General features: G+C 35.0%; 1 protein-coding gene across 12 annotated transcripts in view; it reads left to right on the top strand.

The window, feature by feature from the left end:
• Window positions 1-22,348, top strand: part of LOC136854990 (FYVE, RhoGEF and PH domain-containing protein 4-like) — a 635,655-nt gene extending 613,307 nt beyond the window's left edge. For 9 of the 12 annotated variants that reach the window (XM_067131751.1, XM_067131712.1, XM_067131771.1 and 6 more), the window contains 12 exons: window positions 263-548; window positions 2,314-2,559; window positions 2,921-3,089; window positions 3,685-3,821; window positions 8,610-8,748; window positions 11,428-11,633; window positions 11,791-11,975; window positions 12,127-12,361; window positions 13,224-13,436; window positions 17,287-17,472; window positions 17,791-17,903; window positions 18,838-22,348. In XM_067131751.1, coding sequence (XP_066987852.1) covers window positions 263-548; window positions 2,314-2,559; window positions 2,921-3,089; window positions 3,685-3,821; window positions 8,610-8,748; window positions 11,428-11,633; window positions 11,791-11,975; window positions 12,127-12,361; window positions 13,224-13,436; window positions 17,287-17,472; window positions 17,791-17,903; window positions 18,838-18,895 — 2,173 coding nt within the window. In that variant the 3' untranslated portion in view covers window positions 18,896-22,348. Of the gene's footprint in view, window positions 1-259; window positions 549-2,313; window positions 2,560-2,920; window positions 3,090-3,684; window positions 3,822-8,609; window positions 8,749-11,427; window positions 11,634-11,790; window positions 11,976-12,126; window positions 12,362-13,223; window positions 13,437-17,286; window positions 17,473-17,790; window positions 17,904-18,837 lie in introns of all 12 variants that reach the window. The other 3 variants (XM_067131736.1, XM_067131743.1, XM_067131694.1) reach the window with 1 other exon arrangement.
• Window positions 22,349-23,465: the final 1,117 nt, after the last annotated feature.

The raw sequence follows: 23,465 nt of genomic DNA, 5'->3' as shown, positions 1-23,465 counted from the left end.
ATTCACTGCATAAGTGTAAAAAACAAACAGAAAACCAAGAAAAAAAACGAAGATTACATCAGTACGTAATTCATTGCATAGGTCTAATAAAACATAGACATATCAGAAAGGCCAAGGGAAAAAACGAAGACTATATCAGTAGGTAATTCACTGCTGTGTTTAAAAAAATATATATAAACAAAAAAAAAACAAAACAAAAAAAACCAATGGGGAACAAAAGCGAGAACTTTTCATAACGAACTCTTCATTTCTGAACCAGCAGAGTCTGCACCGAAACCCACTTCCTGTCGGACTCCTTCGGCGACGGCGTGAGCGAAACGGAGAGCGAAGACGAGGAGGATGACGGCGCCCCACCTCCCGCCACTCATCACCAACATCACAACAACACCAACACTACCACCACCACCCCCTCCTCCACGCGCTCTCTCTCCCGCGCGCAATCACCCGCCAGGACGGATCATCACCACCATCATCACCATCACCACCATCACTCGCGCCCACATTCCCCTCTCTCGGACATGGACACGGAATCGAAGAGAAATTCCCAGGTGAGATCTTATTTATAAACTCATTTGCTTTTAATTTACATTTTTCATTTATAAAAAATTATTACATTTTTCATTTATAAAAATTATTATTATATATATATATATATATATATATATATATATATATATATATATATATATATATATATATATATATATATATATATATATATATATATATTGTGTGTGTTTTCAGTACAATTTAATATTTTAATTCATTTTGTATTTTAATTTTTTTATTTTACTTTTTTTTAATTAATTATATTATTATTATTATTATTATTATTATTATTATTATTATTATTATTATTATTATTATTGCTCTGGGTCTTTACAGAGGAACTCAACGACTTACCAAGAAGAAAATAAGATTAATTTAGTATTGTACACAGCCATTTTTCACAAAAAGAACTTTTAACATGCTAAAAAATATAAACAAACAAATGAACAGTTTAACGACAGAAAATACAGTAGTTGATAAACAATGATTTAAACATGGGGAAATGAAAATCTATTTGCAGATATCAAGAACAAAAAAGGACCATCTCTGTTTGCAAGTTATTTCAAGTTGATAAAAGTGGGAGAAAGTATCCCTAATTCTTTTCCTTGAACAATATAAACGGATATGTTTATTATGCACAATCCCTTATACTTCAAACTGCATTATGGTTAACCTCACAGACTCACACTGCATTATACATAATCTCAGATACTTTAAATCGTATTATACATAATCCCACATACTCCAAAGTGCATTATACATAATCCAGCATACTCCACAGTGCATTTTACATATTCCCACGTACTCCAAAGTGCATTACACACAATCCCACATACCCCAAACTGCATTATACATAATCCCACATACTCCAAACTGCATCATACATAATCCCACGTATTCCAAACTGCACTACATATTCTCCCACATACTCCAAACTGCATTATACATAATCCCACATACTCCAAACTGCATCATACATAATCCCACGCATTCCAAACTGCACTACACATACTTCAAACTGCATTAAACATAATCCCACTTATTCCAAATTGCATTACACATACTCCCACATACTCCAAACTGCAGTAAGTGAATTGATGAACATTTAAACTCAGCGGAACTGGTACAGTAACTTTATTTGTTTAAAAGTTTATTTCGTATAGCTGAAACATATGGAAATTTTGTTGTTACATTTCTCTTATCCTTTTTTTATCTATAGAGCAAATTTATTGTTGTAATATTTCCATATATTTTAAATGACATTTTTATATTAAAATAATTGTCATAAAATGGTTCGAAAACGTAAATTTGTTAACGAATCAGTATAAAATCATATGACAAGAAAAAATCTCATAATATTATTGATTTTATTTTTATTAAAAAGTACACTTGAGTAGTTAGTGGCCAAACTTTCTTCTTAAATTGTGAATTTTACTTTCGAGTGTTGTGATTTTATGTAATTTAAGAAATTACATGTGCTCCTATCTTTAAAACCATTATGTGTCGTTCACAAACTTTCTTTACATTTGAATGCAAATGGGAACCTTTCGTTAGAAGTGGTCGTAGTAATAGTAATAGTAGGAGTTTTCCTCTGAAACGGCTCCTCACTGAAATTGAATCATCAGCATCACCTGACCGCAAAGGCTTCTTGTTTTGAGGCGGGTGCAGAGAAGTAACCTTTGCTTGATCGTTATCAACCCAAAATAATTAACCATTTTAGTCAGTGTGTGGTAATCAAATGACATTTTTTATAATCTCTCCTAGGCTGTAAGTACCGAACCATCAGAGATAGATGATCATAGCTCGGTAACCACTAGTGACTTGGAGTCATGTCATGACCCCTCTTCTCCGAGGTCATCTCTGCTTGCCACCGAAACGACTCATGCCCACCATTTGGACCATGCCGTTGACCATGCCCACGATGCCCGGAAGGACAAAGCCTATAGAATTGCCTTGGAACTGTTACATACTGAAAGAACTTACGTCAAAGTTTTGCACCTTATTGACCAGGTAACTTGTGTGGAAGTAAATTAGTGTAGGCCTAAGATTCTTGTCTTAAGTTTACAATTTAGTCCACATTATCAACTGAAAGGTATATGTTTCTCCCATTTAGTATATGAAATAAATCTTTATAGACCCAAGAAATTTGTTTTAAGTTTACAATTTAGTCCACATTATAAATTACAAGAGAATATATTCTTCCCATTTACCTGTAGCATTGCCATATTTTGTATTTTGTAGTCTTGTAATGTTTCTTTTGAGCTGCATAACTTATATTAAAGTCATTTTAACTACGGTGTGCCTCGTAATGTCAATGTTGCCCATTTTACTTATTTTGAAAACTTGCCTTATCACCTTCCTCTCTCTTCAGGAGTTCCAGTTTCGAGTTGATAATGAAAACAGAGCGCACCACATGTTCCCCCAAGACATAATTCCTCACATGTTTTCTAATGTTAAGTCGATCTACAAACTTCACCATGACTTTTTGCTGCCCCAGTTGGAAGATCGTATGGCACAGTGGGAACAGAACAGGAGGATAGGTTTGTATTTCAGTTTTACCAAAATTTTCATAAAAAAAAGTCAAGTATTTTCATACTGCGGTATAAAGTTTTATTTAAATTGTATTCATGAGTTAGCTGAGTATGTAAGAAATGGTTGTTTTGTAATTTTCACGTGTGTTTCAAGTCATATTTGATGTAACTTGTTGTGGAAAGTCTGTGAAACTTGATAGTACAGAATACGTAAAAATTGTAGCTTCTTATATCTCTGTTGTATTTAGTTTTTGGCTTTACAATGTACTTGTACAGTACAATGAATCTTTATATTGGCAAGTTCAACTTTAAAGATTATTCCTTGCTCTACGAGTAGTATTTGTTTGCAGAGCATTTTGTTTAAAATGAAAACATAAAGATTAGTATGTGAAATAGGGATTAGGCCATAATCACCTCCTAATCAGTGAGTTTGTAATCCTTTCCATTATACTTATGGTCAGTTACTGTTTACATATGGAATTATTAATTGGCACTTTGTAAATATAACCTGTTTATTGTACAGAATTTATGCATTTGATGAATTATTTTTATGCTACCAAAATTGATATAGATCCGATGATATTTTCATTTTTTTTTTTTTCAGGTGACATTATGAAGAGCTTTGCTCCCTTCTTGAAAATGTATACAGAATATGTAAGAAATTTTGATAATGCCATGACGCTTATCAATCAGTGGCAGTCAAAATGCCCCCGGTTTGCAGCCATCATGGATGAGATTCATGTAAGTCACAATTGACTCTTCAGTACTATCAAAATTATCAGGTAGTATTGTCAGAAGACTTGCTTAAACTCAGTAATGCAGTGTAAGTTATTGTTTTCGGCTGTGTTTTTAGTGCAGTTCTTCATTTAATGCTCAGGCTAGAAAAAAGGCATAATAAGTATGAATGGAAATCTGATTTTTTTTTCACGTTTTGCTTCCTTGAGGGTTGTAGGAAGTCACTACAAACCTTGATGACATATAGCTAACACTAGGTTGTGCAAATTAATCTGAATAGTGTTTCCAAGAGTGCATACACCCTTTAATCTGTAAGCATTTTCAAAATCATCCTGAAATCCAAATGTCCACTACTGTTGTTTTTATTAAACAGCAGTTCTTGCCCTATCTTCTGTCACTATTCTGTTGACTTCTAGGTTTCCTTATATTCTTCCTTCAGTTGTTCCTTTGCAGCTGTATATATTCAAACTTGAACTACAGTATATCCCCTTTTTATCATCGGGCTATTTCTGAATGTTAAAGTATCCAAAGATGTCCAGACATGTTTTCTACTGAAAGGTATTCATGGGCTACCTAGATTTATGTCCTTGTTTCTGTAATTATGGTAATTGTACTTATCCATTCTTTGATGTGGCCTTTTCTGAGAAGAGATTAGTCAAAGATCGTTCCCATGTTGGATCATTCTTACCTGGATGATTGTGTCAGTTATTTGTATCTTCAAGTTTGCCAGACATAAAGGACTGTATTTTTCCCTAGTAACTTCAAACCTATCTCTCTGCTCACTTCTTTGTAGAATTTGGAGTTTCTGCCATCCAAATCTTATTATTTTGTATTCCAGGCACTTAGTGCTGGGCTTATTATACTGTTCCTGTACATAATTTTCTCACCCCCAATGCATACTAGAATTTAGGGTACCACGTAAATTTCTTAAATAAAATCAAGTCTGATTTTCAATACCCATCACTCTCTCTATGTGGTACATTTGCTCTGCCCTTACATGCTGACTGATGAGTTTTATTAGGAAAATTTTTGTTCCACGAAACGAATATTTAGCACAAGTGTTAGTCCCATGAATCTTGCTTAAGTCCCATGAATCTTGCTTAAATGGCTGTAGATCAATCCAGGTTATGTGGGACAAGACAGCTTTGAGTATATTTACTAACCCTACCTGAATTATACTTCATAACTTCTTTGCTCCAATTTAGCTGCTAATTGGCTACACTTGACTGTATGCTACCCTCATCAAGAGCTTAAATGGATGTAGGTCAATCCAGGTTATGTGGGACAAGACAGCTTTGGATATATCAGTCTGGTCAGGATGCCAGTTTGAGAGTTCTATCCTGCCATTTTTCATACTTGTGTTATTCAACATTAAAAATATTAGGCTATAAATATAAATTGGTATATACAGTCATATTTTTCTATCAGAGACTGATTTTATACTTCATGTGAAAATAATAGTTTCCTGAGAGTGTAAGTTACATGTTAATTGTACATTAACTCCATAATACATGAATTTTATATATTGACACTAGCACTGACAACTGGATTGCTGCCATATACCACAAGCTGTTACCGTACCAATGCTCACCTTTTTTTTGTAAATTGGTTGCTGTATTTTATATTGACCTTTGCTTTTGCTATTCTTGATGGAATGTTTCATTTCTTGTTATTGTGGTGTGTGCACAAGTCACTACTCTATGCAAACTGCTCTTTATCATACTTCCTCTTGTTTCTCTTGTTCGTCTTGTTCATGTTTACTGGGTTCTAGAGGGTCTGCCTTATGTTCTCAGACCTGCTTCATTCTCTCTGAAGACGATAATACAGTATTTGTACAAATTACTGTTACTGTAATTTTTTCGCCCCCAATGCATACTAGAGTTTAGGGTACCACGTAAATTTCTTAAATAAAATCAATTTTAATTTTCAATACCCATCGCTCTCTTTATGTGGTACACTTGCTCTGCCCTTACATGCTGACTGATGAGTTTTATTAGCAGAGGTTTTGTTCCACAAAACAGATGTTTAGCACAAATGTTAGTCCCATGAGTCTTGCTTAAATAGCTGTAGGTCAATCCAGGTTATGTGGGACAAGACAGCTTTGGATATATTTACTAATCCTACTTGAATTATTCTTCATAACTTCTTCACTCCGATTTAGTTGTTAACTGGCTACACTTGACTGTATGCTACCCTCATCAAGAGCTTAAATGGTTGTAGGTCAATCCAGGTTATGTGGGACAAGACAGTTTTGGATATATCAGTCTGATCAGGATGCCAGTTTGATAGTTCTACCCTTCCATTTTTCATACTTGTGCTATTCAACATTAAAAATATTAGTCTATAAATGTAAATTGGTATGCACAGTAATTTTTTTCTGTCGGAAACTGATCTACTGTATACTTCATGTGAAAATAATAGTTTCCTGAGAGTGTAATTTACATGTTAATTGTACCATTAACTCCTTAATACATGAATCTTGTGTATTGACACTAGCACTGACAACTGGAGTGCTGCCACATACCACAAGCTGTTACTGTACCAATGCTCACCTTTTTTTTTTTGTAAATTGGTTGCTGTATTTTATTTTGACCTTTGCTTTTGCTATTCTCGATGGAATGTTTCTTGTTATTGTGGTGAGTGCACAAGTCACTGCTCTATGCAATTCGTTTTTTTTATCATACTTCCTCTTGTTCCTCTTGTTCATGTTTACTGGGCCTAGAGGGTCTGGCTTGTGAACCCTTATAAAATATGTTCTCAGACCTGCTTCATCCCCTCTGAAGATGATAATACAGTATTTGTACAAATTACTATTCTTGTAATTTTCTCACCCCCAATGCATACTAGAGTTTAGGGTACCAAGTAAATTTCTTAAATAAAATCAAGTTTAATTTTCAATACCCATCGCTCTCTCTATGTGGTGCACTTGCTCTGCCCTTACATGCTGACTGATGAGTTTTAATAGCAGAAGTTTTGTTCCACAAAACGAATATTTAGCACAAGTGTTAGTCCCATGAGTCTTGCTTAAATAGCTGTAGGTCAATCCAGGTTATGTGGGACAAGACAGCTTTGGATATATTTACTAATCCTACTTGAATTATTCTTCATAACTTCTTCACTCCGGTTTAGTTGTTAAATGGCTACACTTGACTGTATGCTACCCTCATCAAGAGCTTAAATGGATGTAGGTCAATCCAGGTTATGTGGGACAAGACAGTTTTGGATATATCAGTCTGATCAAGATGCCAGTTTAATAGTTCTATCCTGCCATTTTTCATACTTGTGTTATTCAACATTAAAAATGTTAGGCTATAAGTAGAAATTGGTATACACAGTCATTTTTTTCCGTCAGAAACTGATCTACTGTATACTTTATGTGAAAATAATAGTGTCCTGAGAGTGTAATTTACATGTTAATTTTACCATTAACTCCTTATTACATGATTCTTATGTATTGACATTAGCACTGACAACTGGAGTGCAGCCATATACCACAAGCTGTTACTGTACCAATGCTCACCTTTTTTTTGTAAATGGGATTGCTGTATTTTATTTTGACCTTTGTTTTTGCTGTTCCTGATGGAATGTTTCATTTCTTGTTATTGTGGTATGTGCACGTCACTGCTCTATGCAATTCGTTTTTTTTTATCATACTTCCTCTTGTTCCTCCTGTTCATGTTTACTGGGTTCTGGAGGGTCTGCTTTACGAACCACTATAAAATATGTTCTCAGACCTGCTTCATCCTCTCTGAAGATGATAATACAGTATTTGTACAAATTACTGATACTATCATGCAGTAGTCCTTAGGGTATACTCAACTTGGTATGTGTCAATAGGTGACTTCTAATAAAACAAATTTTGTTCGTTAATCCAACCCAGATCCTCCTTTGTGCTTGTGTATTTGGTTTGAAAACAAGAATGTTCAATGCCCTTGGCAACGATGCTTTGTGCCTAGTAAAAATTTTGCCTCAGTTGTAATGAGGTCTTCCTAAACTCTCCATACACCTCCTATGTAACCAGTTCTTCAAGGCCAGCTTTGGACTACCATACTATCATACAGAGTATTTTAGGTCTCTGAAGGCCCTCCTATATTATTTATCTTTGAGTTTATCAGAAAACTTTTTGTCCTTCTGTATCCTAGCTTCTGTGTGCTCTGCTTCAACTTTTTTTGGTAAACCTAACTCAACTCTTTTCTGTTTCATTAGATATTAAGCTTGACACTGCAATTCAGTGGTTCAGCAAAATGCCTCTTCATTTTCCTCTGCTTTAGGGCATGTGACTTATAGAGACTGTACAGCTTTAAATTCTGAAACTTATTGTCTCTTGTGATACATATGTGAAGGTTTCTAAGAGTTAGGTCACTTTCGCTTGTTCTTATTTATACAGTACTTTATTTTTTTCTTGTAGACAAATTTAAATTAGGCTGTCCTTCACCATTTTTTTACCAGATAGATGTAAGACATGAAGGGAATGATTGATATGGGAAACCATCAACTTGCAGAGAATGCATTTTGTAACACCAAACTTAAACATCTGCACAGATATCAGTTCTGAAGACATAATTGATGTTTATTGAGATGATTTTATTAATCATATTTTTTTTTATCTCCTATAAAAATGTTTCACCAGTTGTGTAATCAACCTTAGGGTGATAATTTTATATATTTGATAGGTGTCAAGAGTTTCAACTTTAATTCTTTATTATTTTTAATGTCATATATTGTAGCGTCTGTTTTCCACATCATTACATTGTACTACTGTAATACTTATATTTTTCTTTATTTCCTTTCCAGTCTATGGAAGCATGTGCAAACCTAACACTCCAGCATCATATGTTGTCACCTGTACAGCGAATTCCTCGTTATGAAATGCTCATACGTGATTATCTGAAAAAACTTCCAGAAGATTCTCCTGATCGACATGATACAGAGAGTATGTTTTGTGTCTTTTTAGTCTTGCATATCCAAAAATTTTAAATCATTTAGGCAAATTCAAAGTAACATTGATACAAATCCGTTTTCTAATGTTAATAGTTCATATGTAGGAGGAGAGCCCATTCTTATAACCCCAGTTCAAAAACAAGTGAAGCAGTACAGTACTTAGAGGGCAAGTTAAGACCTACAGTGGGAGTATGGAGTGCATTGCTTTGCCTGATACCACCCTCATTTAATTGCTCCATGAATGTAAACCAAAGGTAATGAGTGAGTTTTAGAGATTCAAGGCTGGCACTGCCTAAAGTAATAGGTCTTTATTGTGAAACAAAAATTATTTAGGAATTTATGTGTTTGAGGAACTAACCTATTACAGTACTTTACAACTTTTGAATTCCTGTTAAGAAGTACCTTAATCCATAGCTCCTCTGAATGTCTCATTACTGCTGATTGTTGATCAATATCTTGCAGGTATTTGGTATCCAACAACTTGATATCATTGATCACTCATTTTCACAATTGAACCCAGTGGTTCTTTACAATTCAGAACACTGTAATATGAACATTTTTTTAACAGTTTTTTCCTATATAAGGTGAGTTGTAAAGTGAGCTCTCTCCACCCTCCTCAATCCTGTACTCTTTCTGCCTGAATTCCCATCAGGTTCAAGTCTTCACCTATCCACTTCTTCTGTTCTTCCAGCCTCAAGTCTTTGCCATGCTACTTTTATATCTACTAATTTTCTAATTATTCCTCATCCTTTTCTTAATTATTCTTCGCCCTTTTCCTAATTATTCCTCATCCTTTTCCATATCAAGTCCAAACCACTGAAATACTATACTGTAATCTGTTTTGCAGCATCTGCTTGCCACTTCCTCATTCATAATACAGTTTTCCTAGTGCTCTCTGGCCATAAATCTTTGCATTCTGTGATCGCACCTTGTCAAAATCTCGTGGTTGGACCTGTGGCATTTTCCATAATACTTTGTTGACCAGGTCTAACTCTTAAGATGAAGAGGATTTTTTTCCTTCATTCCAAAAGATGCTTCTGTTATAATCCTGCATGGCACTCCTAACTTAGTCCTTTTGGTTCCAAGGTGATTAGCTGTAAAATGTACCCCCTGTATTTTGATTATTCTTCCTATTAAGGGGTCCTGAAAATAGATGTAAGTCCTCACTGCCATGAGGTTTTCTCTTTATTTAGAAAATACAGAATTCCTGTCACCCTTAAGTCTCCTAGATGTGTTTTCAGTTGGAGGTGCACAGCAATAATATAATGAGAGAGGCAACCATTAAAAGTCCAATCTGCATACTTCCAAAATAATCTTCCTTCTAAGTCTCTTTTTAACATTAATCAAAGTTGGACAAGGCATAGCACTAGGGAACTTTACCCTTCCCCTGGTACCAGTATCTCTGTGGATGCCAAGTAACCTGTCATTGACTTCTATAGGTTTTCCATGATAATTTATAGGCTGATAGATTTTGGAACGTTTACCCTCAACTATAGGTTGATGCTTGTGCTTTGACCAAGTCAATAACCATCCTTAGGTAAATTATTTTTCATTCCAGACTCATCAATAAAGTAGAAGCCCTTAGGTCTTGATCTCTTAATCAAGAACATGAAATGGTGCATTGTGACTATATTATATTTGATCTCTTGAGATTAAGTAGGAATCTTAGGATTTTGCAGTGCAGCTCCATCCCACTTGATGTCTTTGAACAATTGACATATCAGTGACACTAAGACTTAAAGTAATCTATCATTCAGATATCTTTGTGACTCTTTCTTTGTGGTTGTAGATTAGCTCCATTGAAGCAATAACTTGAGTGAATCCCAAAGGAAAGCATCAAAATTGGAAAAATTTTACACTTCACCAGACTGCAGGTATTACCTGGATGCATTGGTATTGGAAAATGTATTTTCCTTTTGCTTAGGAATGTCGTTGCAGTCACATTTTATGATTGATATCTTGTTAATTGTACAGCGTACGTTACTGAGTAGGTACAATTAATGAGCTTGAAAGATTGGTTCACCAGTTTCCACCCTTCCATAACTTTAGTGACTAATAGTTTACTTCATGAAGAACCTGGACTACTGACCCATTTACTCTATGAGCTTTCCACACTTGATGATGGTTCCACGCTCTATTTGATTGTAGGTGGAAAGAGCGTGTTGTGTTGCAGTCACTTCATTCCCTTTCCTTGGATAACTTTGACAGCTCATGTCCCCTATTTTTTGAGGGTTAAGGAAAAAACCAACAAGCAACTAGTTATTAGTTGAAATAGGCCCACCGTAGTGAGGGAGGTCTTACATTGCCAACTAACAACCATTTTGCTAATTTTTTAAAATGGAATTTGGAGCTTGGTCTCTTTATGTTGATTTGACCAGTGATACGAAATTTTGTCAAAAACCTTGGTTTTTGTGAATACAAAAAAAAATTAATGAAAATTTCAGAGATTATCGTATTTATTTAAACTTTTCCTCATTTCATGTAAACTGTCACACCAAAAGATGCTGTAGCCTTAATTAGATGGGTCTCAAATAACATACGATTGAGTTTGTGTTGAAATAATACGTCAAAGTTTCTTGTGCTCTCAACTGTCTCTTATGATTATCCTGCTATGAATAAATGTTTCCATATCCCATTGTTTTTATGACATGTCATTTTTTCTTATCAACAGAGGCACTACAGTTAGTTTCCATGGCAGCAAATCATGCGAATGATGCAATGAAGAAAATTGACAAATTTGAAAAGCTTTTAGAAATCCAAGAGAGTTTGGGAGGAGCAGTGGACCTAGTGTCACCCACTCGTGAACTTGTTAAAGAAGGCAAGATAATTAAGATATCAGCAAGATCTGGGGATCATCAGGAAAGATATGTGTTTTTGGTAAGTTGAGCGTATTTATGTAAGGTTTAAACGTGTACAGTATATTTTTTCAGTCTAATAGTAAAATTCATAGTTACAGTTGTTACAGGTTATTCAGAACACCAGTCGATGTTTAGCATTCCTTGGACTTGCATTCATTGTCTTTTCTCATTTACAGCTCACAGATTTATTATTGTTGTGCTCTCCACGATTGATGGGAGGACGGGTGATGAGTGGACCTCAGTATCGTCTCCGAGCTAAATATAATGTAGATAATCTGCAGGTTTTAGAAGGCGATAACTTGGAGACAGCTAACACATTTTACATCAGAGACAATAATAAATCAGTTGAATTGTATACTCAGTAAGTTCACTAATAATTTATGTTACTTGATGCATGTACAGTGTATTTGTTTTGATAATAAATTAGTGTACAGTAGACTTATTACTGAGCATGAACAATAAGACTCATATTTTTGCCATTATTATACTTACATACATTAAACTTTTTGCAGAACAAAGGAAGAAAAAGAGCTTTGGCTAGAAGCACTCTTTCAAGCAATTCATGAAACATATCAGAGAAAATCTTCTCTGAAACTACACTTCAGTCCTGACCAGCGTGTTGTAGATGTAGACCTTGGTCAAAAGCAGCCTACATTAGTACGATCTGACTCGGTGACAAAATGTATGGAATGTGGTAGCCAGTTCACCATGGTGCGAAGAAAGCACCACTGTCGGGCTTGTGGAGCAGTAAGTAGTGTGTGCAATTTCAGCAAATCATACTTAAATATGTTAACTGAAATTCTTCTTCCAAGGATAGGAAGCAAATCTGGTCATAATCATCAGTGCTTGAAAGTATCTTGTGCATTCTTGTCAAAAGTTGCTTATAGATTATTATTAATTTAATAACAGTCACCTCTTTAGACTCATATGGCTTGCTGGTAGGGTTTTGCAAAAAAATTACAAAAAATCCCAATGTATATTCCTGAATTATACTCAGTCATTAAGATACAAGTTCATTTACAGTTGTAATTAATAATGTATGCAAACTAAGAAGGAAAGAGAGTCCTGTAGATACAGGATGTTGTGTATGAAAATGAAAGCTTCTCAACAAGAGATGAAAACAAAGCAGGGTAAAGTTGAAGTTGGTTAGCCAGGTGTAAAATGATAAAAGGGAACTAATGAAAAGTAAATACTCCCAAACAATGCAGTTAGGTAACATATACATTTATATTAAATCATTGGAATTGGATGGTGATACTACAGAAAATATTGTAAATGTTTAGAAAATAACTCTTATTCATTCCAGTTTTATGTCATTTACTGCTGCATTTTCTTGCCTTAGCTCCTTCTCCAGCACTATCACTTCACATTGTTTATCTGTCATCAAGCATTTTGTTTCATAATGCTCTGTGCATTTTGTCATTATGAACGGTTTTAAATGGAATAGTTTTGCATTAAGTACCTTGTGTCAGACTTGAGGAGTGAGTATGAGCTCTAGCATTTGTATTTTTTACCGCTATTTAAGCATCATGTTTCAGGGTCCTGGTAATTGTGGTAAATTTTCTTTATATAAAATATTCATTGTATAACTCTGGCATCTTTACCTTAGGTGGTCTGCAACAAGTGTTCAAGTTTCAAAGCATCTTTAGCATATGAAAGTGGAAAGAATGTCAGAGTTTGTCGAACATGCCACACAACTCTACAGGAACTCTCGTCATCAACTGCTACACCTTCACCCGAAATAGATGACTCTGATGAATGTGCTGTCCATAGCACGAAAGAGCAGTCAGATATGGCTTTTAGAAGTAGAGGTGTATTAGAGGCAAGTATTTTTATTTCCAATTAATTTCAATCTATTATGAAATTTGGCATTCTTTTGTAATTTTTAAGAAATTAGTGCGTGATACATCTTTATGAGTTTTCATTAATCTGTACCGCTGGCATGATCAGCTAAAAGATTAGTGGGTGAATGATAAACTGTGAATTTAAAAGCAACCAGAAATGGTGCACTTTGATGTTCAGACCATAAAGAAGGGAATGTAGAAGAATATTCTCTAAATTCAGGATTAAAGGATCAGACAATGAATAGCTATTGTAACTGTGGTGGCTTTGGAAATCTCAGTACGTGTAGACAGATAAAGTTCAGGGCAAGGAACAGCCAAAGCATATTTTTCATTTTTATTTGGATGTTTGCAATTACTGTACTCTGGTGACATTTGCAATATCAGTTGAAATGAGCAGAAAGACATAGATATACAAAAGTTTGTGCTATAAAAAAATCATAAGAAAACAATTTAAGTCCAGAATCTGAAAAGTTAAGAAATGATAAAACAAACAAAATTATTTAGTGTACAGTGAAAATGAACTTCCATGAAGGTTGAAGACTGGTTTATGTAATCTAATCAATATATATTTTAAAATCCTTAAGTTCTTGCTAATTTTTAGATGAAAATTTGTGTAGTGTGATCATACCTAAAGAGGATTATGATTTGAAAATACAGCATTCTAAACAAATCTTAAAATTTTAGAATCTGTATTGATTAGATGAAATAAGCCATCCTTATACCAAGGGGGCTTTGTGTCCAGGAATAGAACCCTGTAGCTGATTTGGACTACATCCATGAAAAGTAAAATGTAGAAAACAGTGCAGCTTGTACTCAAAAGAGGCTGCAAAGAACCATCTACCTCATGTCACACAAGACACACAAAGTGGTACCCTTGCTTGCAGTGCTCAAGAGGCTTTGGTGCAATATCTTATGGGGTATTTGCACTAAATGTTATTGCAGAAATTTTAGTTAACCTTATGTAAGATGGATGCACAGTAGTCTATTATCGCATGTTTTGGAATCTGGCTTTCTGATAAGTAGCAAAGTCCCTATAAGTACTATAGTACTTGAACTTTTTCAAGGTATCTCATTGCTAACAGTATTTCCACAAAGTTTCCAGACCTGAGTAGGCTGTACATTACTTAAGATTCAAAGTAAGATTTTATCCAAGAATTCATCAGTTCTAAAATGATAACTTAGCAAAAATCATCATCATGATGTGCCTTACTAGTACTTAAGTTTGATAATTTGAGGTGGTACTGTGATTACTAAAATGATAATTTAACATTTTTGGAAAAAGAAACCACAAACTATTTTGTCTAGATAATTGAGAATTTGGGATGCTGCTAATATTCTCACAGGTGGATATATATTCCAACAATAGTAGAATAGACAGTTGTAAGAGACATCATTTATTACATCCTTTCTGTAAAGAAAGCCATATAAAAAGTACTGTGGTCTTATTTTGTAATATTAAGAATGCTTTGGAGTGGATGAAAATACAGTACTTGTATTAAAAAATATAAAAAATCAGTACTTTAAAAGTAATAGACAGTGAAATTAGTGAATCACGAAGTGGGAGCACAGTCCTCTCAGATATTCATTGGCACAGGTAACACTGAAAATGTCTTACCAAGGAAGTCTTGATAGTGGTTCTGGCTCTTGTTGGTACTGGTTGGCAAAACTTCCGAGATGGAACTATGATTATTCAGTACAGAAATATATCCTTGGTCTGGACATATGTGTTTGATTCATAAACAGTATCTTTTCATTAGATGTGAAGATTTTTTAACCTTTTCATAGCATAGCCGCTGTTCAACCTCAGATGAGAGTGTAACTCTTTTGAGGACTCACATAACAATTTGGTCTGTCCAAGAGTTCACTAGTCCCCAGGTTGTGCTCCTGAAATCGTGTTCAACTATGCATTTTTCAGTGTTCTGTTCTTAGCCACGTAAAATAAATCTAATCCTTGGGGCCAGCCCTAGGAGAGCTGTTAATCAGCTCAGTGGTCTGGTTAAACTAAGGTATACAGTCTCGGCGGGTTGGGTGGGCAGCGCCTACGCATTTTTCCGAATTTGTGAACCTCCCTCTGAAGATGATATTATTACTGGAAGAATGAGTAGGCACTGTCAGGCAACATCTGGCAACCCACTCCTCTCTCCCTGAGAGGGGTAGAAGTTCCCAGTAGCTGCCAGTCAATTATAGTGGATTATTTACCAAATTTTTTTGTCCGCATGGACTCGTGAGTTTGCTGTTATTTAGCCCTATTTAGTTCTTTATTTCTTATAATGAGCTGCAATAAGCTCTTGTCAAGTGAGAAAGTAAGTCAGATAATTGCTCTGCATAAGGTGGAAACTGCAACTAAGGATATTGCTGACGTTGTGGGTATTAGTGAGCCATCTTTGAACTTTTATACCCACCGCTGCACAGTTCGCTCACTAAACGCCCACAACATCAGCAATATCCTTGGTTACAGTTTCCACCTTATGCAGAGCGATTATCTGACTTATTTTCTCACTTCACAAGAGCTTATTGTGGCTCATTATACAGTAAAAAAAAAAGCACTAAATAGGAGCTAAATAACAGCAAACTCACGAGTCCATGCGGACAAAAAAATTTGGTAAATAATCCACTATAGTTGACCGGCAGCTACTGGGAACTTCTATCCCTCTCAGGGAGAGAGGAGTGGGTTGCCAGATGTTTCCTGACAGTGCCTACTCATTCTGCCAGTAATAATATCATCTTCAGAGGGAGGTTTGCATATTTGGAAAAATATGTAGGTGCCGCCCACCCAACCCGCCGAGACTGTACTTACTTCATATTTTCCCTTCATAACACCAATCAAGCTAAGTACTTAGTTTTAAGACCCACTGAAAAGTTTTAGTTCCCTAAAATTTTAATGGGCAGGCTTACATTTGTTTAAATTGGGAGCCAGTAGCCTTCTTGCAAGGCAAGAAGTCAGGAGTGGATCACCAGCCTACAATGTAATTGCTGTGCTGTTTTTATTTTTAACAAAGTGAGAATAGCTTTACTGTTGTATTCATTATGAAATAATAAATATAACAAAGCTATAGGAAATCTGCTCTACCACTCACGTAAAAAGGATTTTGACAAAGGAAAAATCTATTTCAGGGGAGGGGCCCGTGTCACCCGGTGAAATAATCCATTCAGCACTTATTTCTAGGTAATTCCGTTGCTAGATACCAGAGAAAAGCTAAATGTAAAGCTGGGGTTACTACCCCCAGAGCGAGCTCCAAGAAATGGAGTCGTATATGGTAAAGGGTGAGAGTGTCACAATCACGGGACCCTGCCCTATAAAGATTCCCAATGTCAAAAGTCCCAACGAGAGAGGTGCCGATACAAGCCCATGCACCACTCGTGGACTGTACACAAGGCAACACTAATCGCATTCCATGATAGCACCCACCCCACTAGAATGATGTTTACCATGGGAGGGAGAGAATGAAAAAACAGTGGAGGGTCACCGGGTGACACGGGCCCCTCCCCAGAAATAGATTTTCCTTTGTCAAAATCCTTTTTCTGGATCGGGTCCCGTGTCAGCCGGTGAAATAATAACAGAGAAATAAATATCATTCTTATGCTATTAAAGACTTTAAATAGAGATGTTGAAAACTAGGGGGGAATTCCACCCTGAACATTAGAAAGAGAATTCCACCCTAAACATTAGTAAGGTCCTCTAAATTCATGTAATGAAAATAATGTAAGTGGCCACCGTCTAAGATCATGAGCTTTAGAATTGAATCTGAATAGGCTTGTATTAAGAAAAGACTTATCAAGGAGCATCATTTCTGCAATCAATACTTACTTTAACATTTTTTCCTAAAGGTGTCCGCTAAAACTGGTGGGGCAGTTATGGAAGGTTTTCTTCAGCTTAAAACTCATCGGAAAGCCTGGGTTAAACGGTGGTTTGCTTTGCATACAGATTTTGTCTTATATTCGTTTAAGTGTGAAGCAGATGAACAGGCTCTGACAGCTACTCCAGTACCTGGATTTACAGTTACACATCTTCAGGTATGTAAAAAAGGGACAATTTTTTTAGCAGTATTTTTACTGTACAGCATAGTTGACAATAATGAATATATTTATGGTACATTCGGCAAAAAAGTTGCATCAGTGAAGTGTTATTGTATTCTACTTGCAATTTCTTTTGTAATTGCTTTATAGTTAATAAACACTCTCTTATCTGAGGACTTTATTCAGTAGTACACTTACTTTTGTGAAATGTCAGAAACACCAGAATTATGTAAATTGTGATTAACACGAAAATTATGTCCCGTGTTATCTCAGAACAATTTTAATATTCTAATTTCTTTTATTGTCTCTCAACAGGGCACAAGGAATGAAAGTGGCATCAGTGATAAAGAAAAAGAAAGAGCATTTAAGCTTCACCATTCAAAGAAGCATTATATTTTCCAAGCAGCTTCCAAAGATGAAAGTTTAAGGTTTGTAATTATTCCTAATGTGTGCATTTACTGCAAATACATGAACTTACATGTGTTTGTCTTATCAAGAAAGTCAAAAGCTGTAATTGTTAATCAAAGTTTTATTTCAAGATAGTGAACATGGTTGTTGGATTTACCTATGAAAGGAGGAAGTTGCTAAACTGAAATGCATGCAAAATACATCTGGAATAGAGAATATTGAAAAGAACAGATATAGAGATAAATTGAAAATGTGATAGGAAAGGTTACCAAAGGATTAGGGTGGGCCATTTGGTGTGGTCTGTTGCTTCTCTCATAATTCAGGCCTCTCAGTCCAGTACAGTATACAACCAAGGTAACAAAAAGTGTTCCACTGACGCCAAAGTATTCCCCCTCCACCATAGCAAATTCCTCTTCTGTCCACTCATAGAGCTTAGACATGCTGGACATCAAAGTCTTTTACTTCATCTTGAGCATATCTTTTGACACTGTTATATTTGACAAATACCATCTCACTGTGTTCAAAAGCACTTGAAGTCCATGGTTTTTCTCCAGTATGGAATGGGTTTTCCTATGATTTAGAGCCCTTATAATATTAAAAGGGTTTCAGAAGTTTAATTAACCTATAACAACATTTAGTTAAAGAAATGACATAGTTGTTTTATGCAAAGTCCTCTACGAAGCCCGTGACTGTATTTGATGGCCTTGCGAGTGATTAACTAAGATGGCTTCATGGATGTTCCTTGTATATTCATCGTTAGTCAAAAGTTCACATCTATAAGGAAAATCAAAACCCATGACCAGTAAATAAAAAGGGGATATGAAGATTGTCAAATAAGTAGGGAGGATCATTCATGGAAATTTGTTGTGCTTGGAGTGATGTCCCACAACTCTAGAAGTAATCCACAGTAAGTGGAGGAAAAAAGTAACAGTACTTGTTTTTTCTTCCTTACAGATGGGTGGCCGCGTTAAAAAAAGCATCCCAGGCTGAGTTGCCATCTCCAGTTCAATGACGAGAGCGGCAGGTGATCGAGGCCCTCATTACATGTCTGTGAGAACAACATACACTAACCATTTGGACACACTTAAATACATATAAAAACACATTCCTTTCACACCATTCATAGTGTTTATACATGAACATAGATGGCTTGGAGAGTAATGATGATGTGTTTGGTCATAATTGTAAATTTTGCACCAAAATTTTATTGTTTTTAGCATATTCATATTTAAGAATTTTATTTTAACGTACAGTTTTCATCTTTCTAATGAGTGATATTCAACTTGTAATTTTAAGTGAATTGTAATTTTCACAGTTCTTATTAAAGTAACTACCGTGCATTTTGGATTTTAATAATTTTAGTTCAGTAAAAACCAACATTAATGAAATATATATATATCTGAAGCAAAACATTTTTGATACTTTTAACAGAAAATCGAGATATGGCAACAAAGTAATTTTATAGTTGAATGAATAAAGTTGAAATGTTAATTTATCAGAAGCTGAGAAAATTTTACTATGTGATACATTTTAAAAGATTTTCCAGTGCCATTATTCCTGCTTATGTGGACTCTTGTATATTCTTGGAGTGGAAAGAATGGTTTTCATCATTATTGCTCAAAGCTAATGATAATGACATATACTGTACACTTTTCAAAATATCCAAATAACATGACACCTGCATTGTGACGTCCACAATTAGGAACTAAGACCAGAAGTATAGCATCATCATTTTTATGACAGTGCTACCAGATAAATTTTTACAGTTTACCACATCAAAAGCAAACTGTTGTCTCCTCTAGATTTTCTGTGGCAAAGGAGAATACTGTTGAATCATTTTAAGCTTGGGCATATACTGCAAATATGCCTTGTACATTTCAGAAGTTTACAATTTTATTCATTTTCAAACTTATGAGTATACAGGTGAATATTATTAAAAAAAATCAAGTATACTAAAGAGTACAAGTAATTACTCATTACGTGAAGTTGGTATATGTAACCTGAATTAAAACGATTGACAGTATCCTTGAGATTTTGCCCTCTGTTTCTCTATAACTGTAAACTTGGATAATACTGTACTGCATTGGTAAAATGTATGGAATTATCAATTACCAGGTAGTGTTAAAATCTTGAGTGTAGATTGGAATACATATGTGTACAATATATCTAGATTAGCACTGAAGTGTTTGGTATTGGACTTCTAAATTGAAACTTCATGAAGTTTTCATTGAGCTGCTGCATCTCCACATGAAAATTTATCTAATTTAATAAGAAATGGATGACAGTTATTGAAGCAATCAGTAATATATCTTTGACACAAGCAAAAGAAGGTTCTGAAATTTGATGGAGTTTCGATTTTACTGTGTTTGGAAGTACATCTGTGATGGATGAGCAATATAGGAACTTCTAGAAACCAAGTTTTCTTCTTCTTGGCTTGTTGTCATTAACATGTGCACCTGCCTCTCTTCTTCTTTGCTTGTCGTTTTTCTTTTACGCTTCACATCATTTGTTGATCGTTAGAGGAACACAAAATAAAAAAAGGCTCATGAAATAAGCATATTATTTTGGTAATACAATGCTTGTATGACTGATTAAGCTGTGCTTACTTTAATTCCTGTGATTCGATTAATTTAACGAGTTTTCCAACGGGTTTCCAAGTCACTACAAAATTAAGCAATACTGTAGAAAGTTTCAGTTGCTAACAAGCATTACACATCTAGCAGGTTTGGTTATAGGGGTTATTAACTTGAAATAAACTAAGTTATGATATGAAAGAAGTTCAATTAACTTGAATTGAGTTAATAGCTACTTAAACCTGACCTCCTCCACAAACAAGTTGTACTCACAGAGCGTGTAGTCTCTCGCTCACACAGCCTCAGCTACTAGTTGTGTATAATGTACAGTTTCAAGATAACACTTTTCACCTTTATTCAATTTGCACGCTTCATCCCTCCCTTTTTTGCTATTCGATAGTAAAGGATGCACAGGTTAACTCTGTCTAATGCACAAATTTCTTTATAAGTAAATGTTGTAAAAAGTTGCTCCTTCCAACATTAGCAAAAAAATTATTGTCTCAGTGTTTGTAGAAGTCTAGTTCACGCAATATTTTTATGTAGTTCATTGCTACGTTCAGTGTGCCATATTACTGTGTAAATATTTTTTACTCATGCAGTATAAGAATATATTGCTCTTTTACAAGAAGAAAACTAATTGGACATATCAGAAAAAAATTGGGAGATTTGCATTCTGTCACACAAACCAAAATCTTCCTCTCCTTGTTTTTACAAAAAAATACTTACAGGCTGCAAAATATTTGGGATCTCCTAATTGGGGACTTATGCACATATGTATATAAAACAGTTAGCCCTGAGGAGTTTTATATTCCATGTTACTTGGAAATAGATTAATTTAAATCAAATTTAAGGCAAATATATAAAACAATGTGGGGTTTTAATAATGCAAGCCATTCACAAGTCTATATTTAAAAATAATACTGTACATAATATACCATTAAATGGTTCCTAATGAAGAGTTTATTCAAACTCGGTAGTCACACAGTATACTATGATTTGGATGACGTGTGGTATATTGATTGCAAGCTCTGACAATTTGCAAGTTGATGGTGCTATGTTATGTTGAAGATTAATGTAGTGTATTAGCAGAATTATTGCTGATATTATAATAATAATGCTGTACAGAGTTAGTTTCCAACACCAGAACAATATATCTTGTAGCTACACTGTTAATCGCAGTGTAGGATTCCAGTGTATGTTTATAAACAGAAAACTTGAAGAATTGTACTAACTGCTCGCAAAGAAATCTCATAATCATACTAGTCACTTCTGTACATTTCTGAGTATGGTAATGCTCTTTCATATTTTTTACGTAAACAATAAAAGAATTATGTTTCCAGGTCAGACCTTTGTCTTATGATTGTCATCCAGGATGGAATTCTCCTGGAAGATGAATTTTTATATTGAAACTCTAATCTCAAAAATTCTTACGATTTCATACTTATGTATATAAATTACATTGTGTTACATAGAATTTTTTTTACAATATTTGCAAATCATGGGTAACAGTTATGAATGAGAACATCTGGCATTTCAAAACCTATTCAATCTCTTTGATATATCTAAAGCCTTTCACCACCAGTACAATATATTTATATGTATATATATATAGTTAATGAGAAAGATAATGCATTTTCATTTGATGTCTTTTGTATTTTGATTATTTTTACACTTAGCTATTTTTACTGTTTTTAATTTACCCAGAATCTAACAAATTTATTTATCTGTTTTCACAAGATAAGTACAGTACTGTATTCAGAACTTTTAGCTACAGTATATTTATGTACTCTCTCTTTGTCCTGATATGAAGACTTGTACTGAAGAACATGCTTTTAATCTTATAGTTTCCTTACAGATTTATAAATTGGATGAAATACATATAAAATAACTTCTAGAGAGTATCATTTTTCAGAGTAAATATTTACCTAATACAAATTTTCAGTTCAGGGTGAATTTCTACACTGAAATATTCCCATCTACATTGATTTGTTACCGAATGCCTGTAACCTGGTTGTACATGAGAATAGACAAGCTTTTTGCTCATAATTTCACTGTCATTTCCAACAAAAATAATTAAAGCTGTACAGAAAGGTGGGAGACACCTGTAGGGGGGTGGTGCTGTTAATGCACCTCACATGGTGCAGTCACATACAACACTTCAGTGTCATTTGCTCCACATGTCAGTAACATCATCAAGAAATGCAGACCTAGACTAAATGCACTAAGATCACTAACAGGCACAACATTTGGACAACAAAAAGAAACGCTCATCACAGTATACAAACAATACATCTGCTCCATAATAAACTACGCCAGCCCAGCCTGGCACCCTGCCATATCCAACACAACTAAACAAACTACAAATAATACAAAACACAGTTCTTAGAATCATCCTTGGCAGTACACAATCCACACCAATAGAACACTTACACGCCGAAACCAAGATTCTCACCATCAGGCAACACTTAGACATGAGAGGCACACAATTCTTGGCATCAGTCATAAACAACACAAACAGCCCATGCTATTACCTTCACGACCACCCTCCAACACACAGGCAAATAGCGAATACACCACACAGACACTATACAAATATCTTGAATTCTATACCACCACCCACAAACATCACACAAAACAAAAAGCACATCCATACTCATCTCATCAGACAAGCACTTAATAACCTTCCCAACAACAAAATACTCTGGTAGCCCCCCACCCAACATAAGCAGCACAGAAACACAGCTCTCAAGATTGGAGAGAGTACACCTGCCTCGACTTCGCTGTGGTCATCACCAATCACTAAACACCTACAAACACCGCATAGACAGCACCCAAACAGACATATGTCCACTCTGCCAAGTTAGTCCCCACACAATTACACATCTCTTAGTAGATTGCCCTAACTTGGCAGCCCTTAGACAACAACACAACATCCACACTACCACACAGTTATGGTCAGATCCAGTAAGCGTGGTGTCCTTCTTGCGGTGCAGGCTTCCTGGCATAACA

The sequence above is a fragment of the Macrobrachium rosenbergii genome, chromosome 3, assembly GCF_040412425.1.
Source record: "Macrobrachium rosenbergii isolate ZJJX-2024 chromosome 3, ASM4041242v1, whole genome shotgun sequence".
Classification (NCBI taxonomy): Eukaryota; Metazoa; Arthropoda; class Malacostraca; order Decapoda; family Palaemonidae; genus Macrobrachium; species Macrobrachium rosenbergii.
Note: the sequence above shows the minus strand (reverse complement) of the source record. Positions and strands in the feature narration are given on the sequence as shown.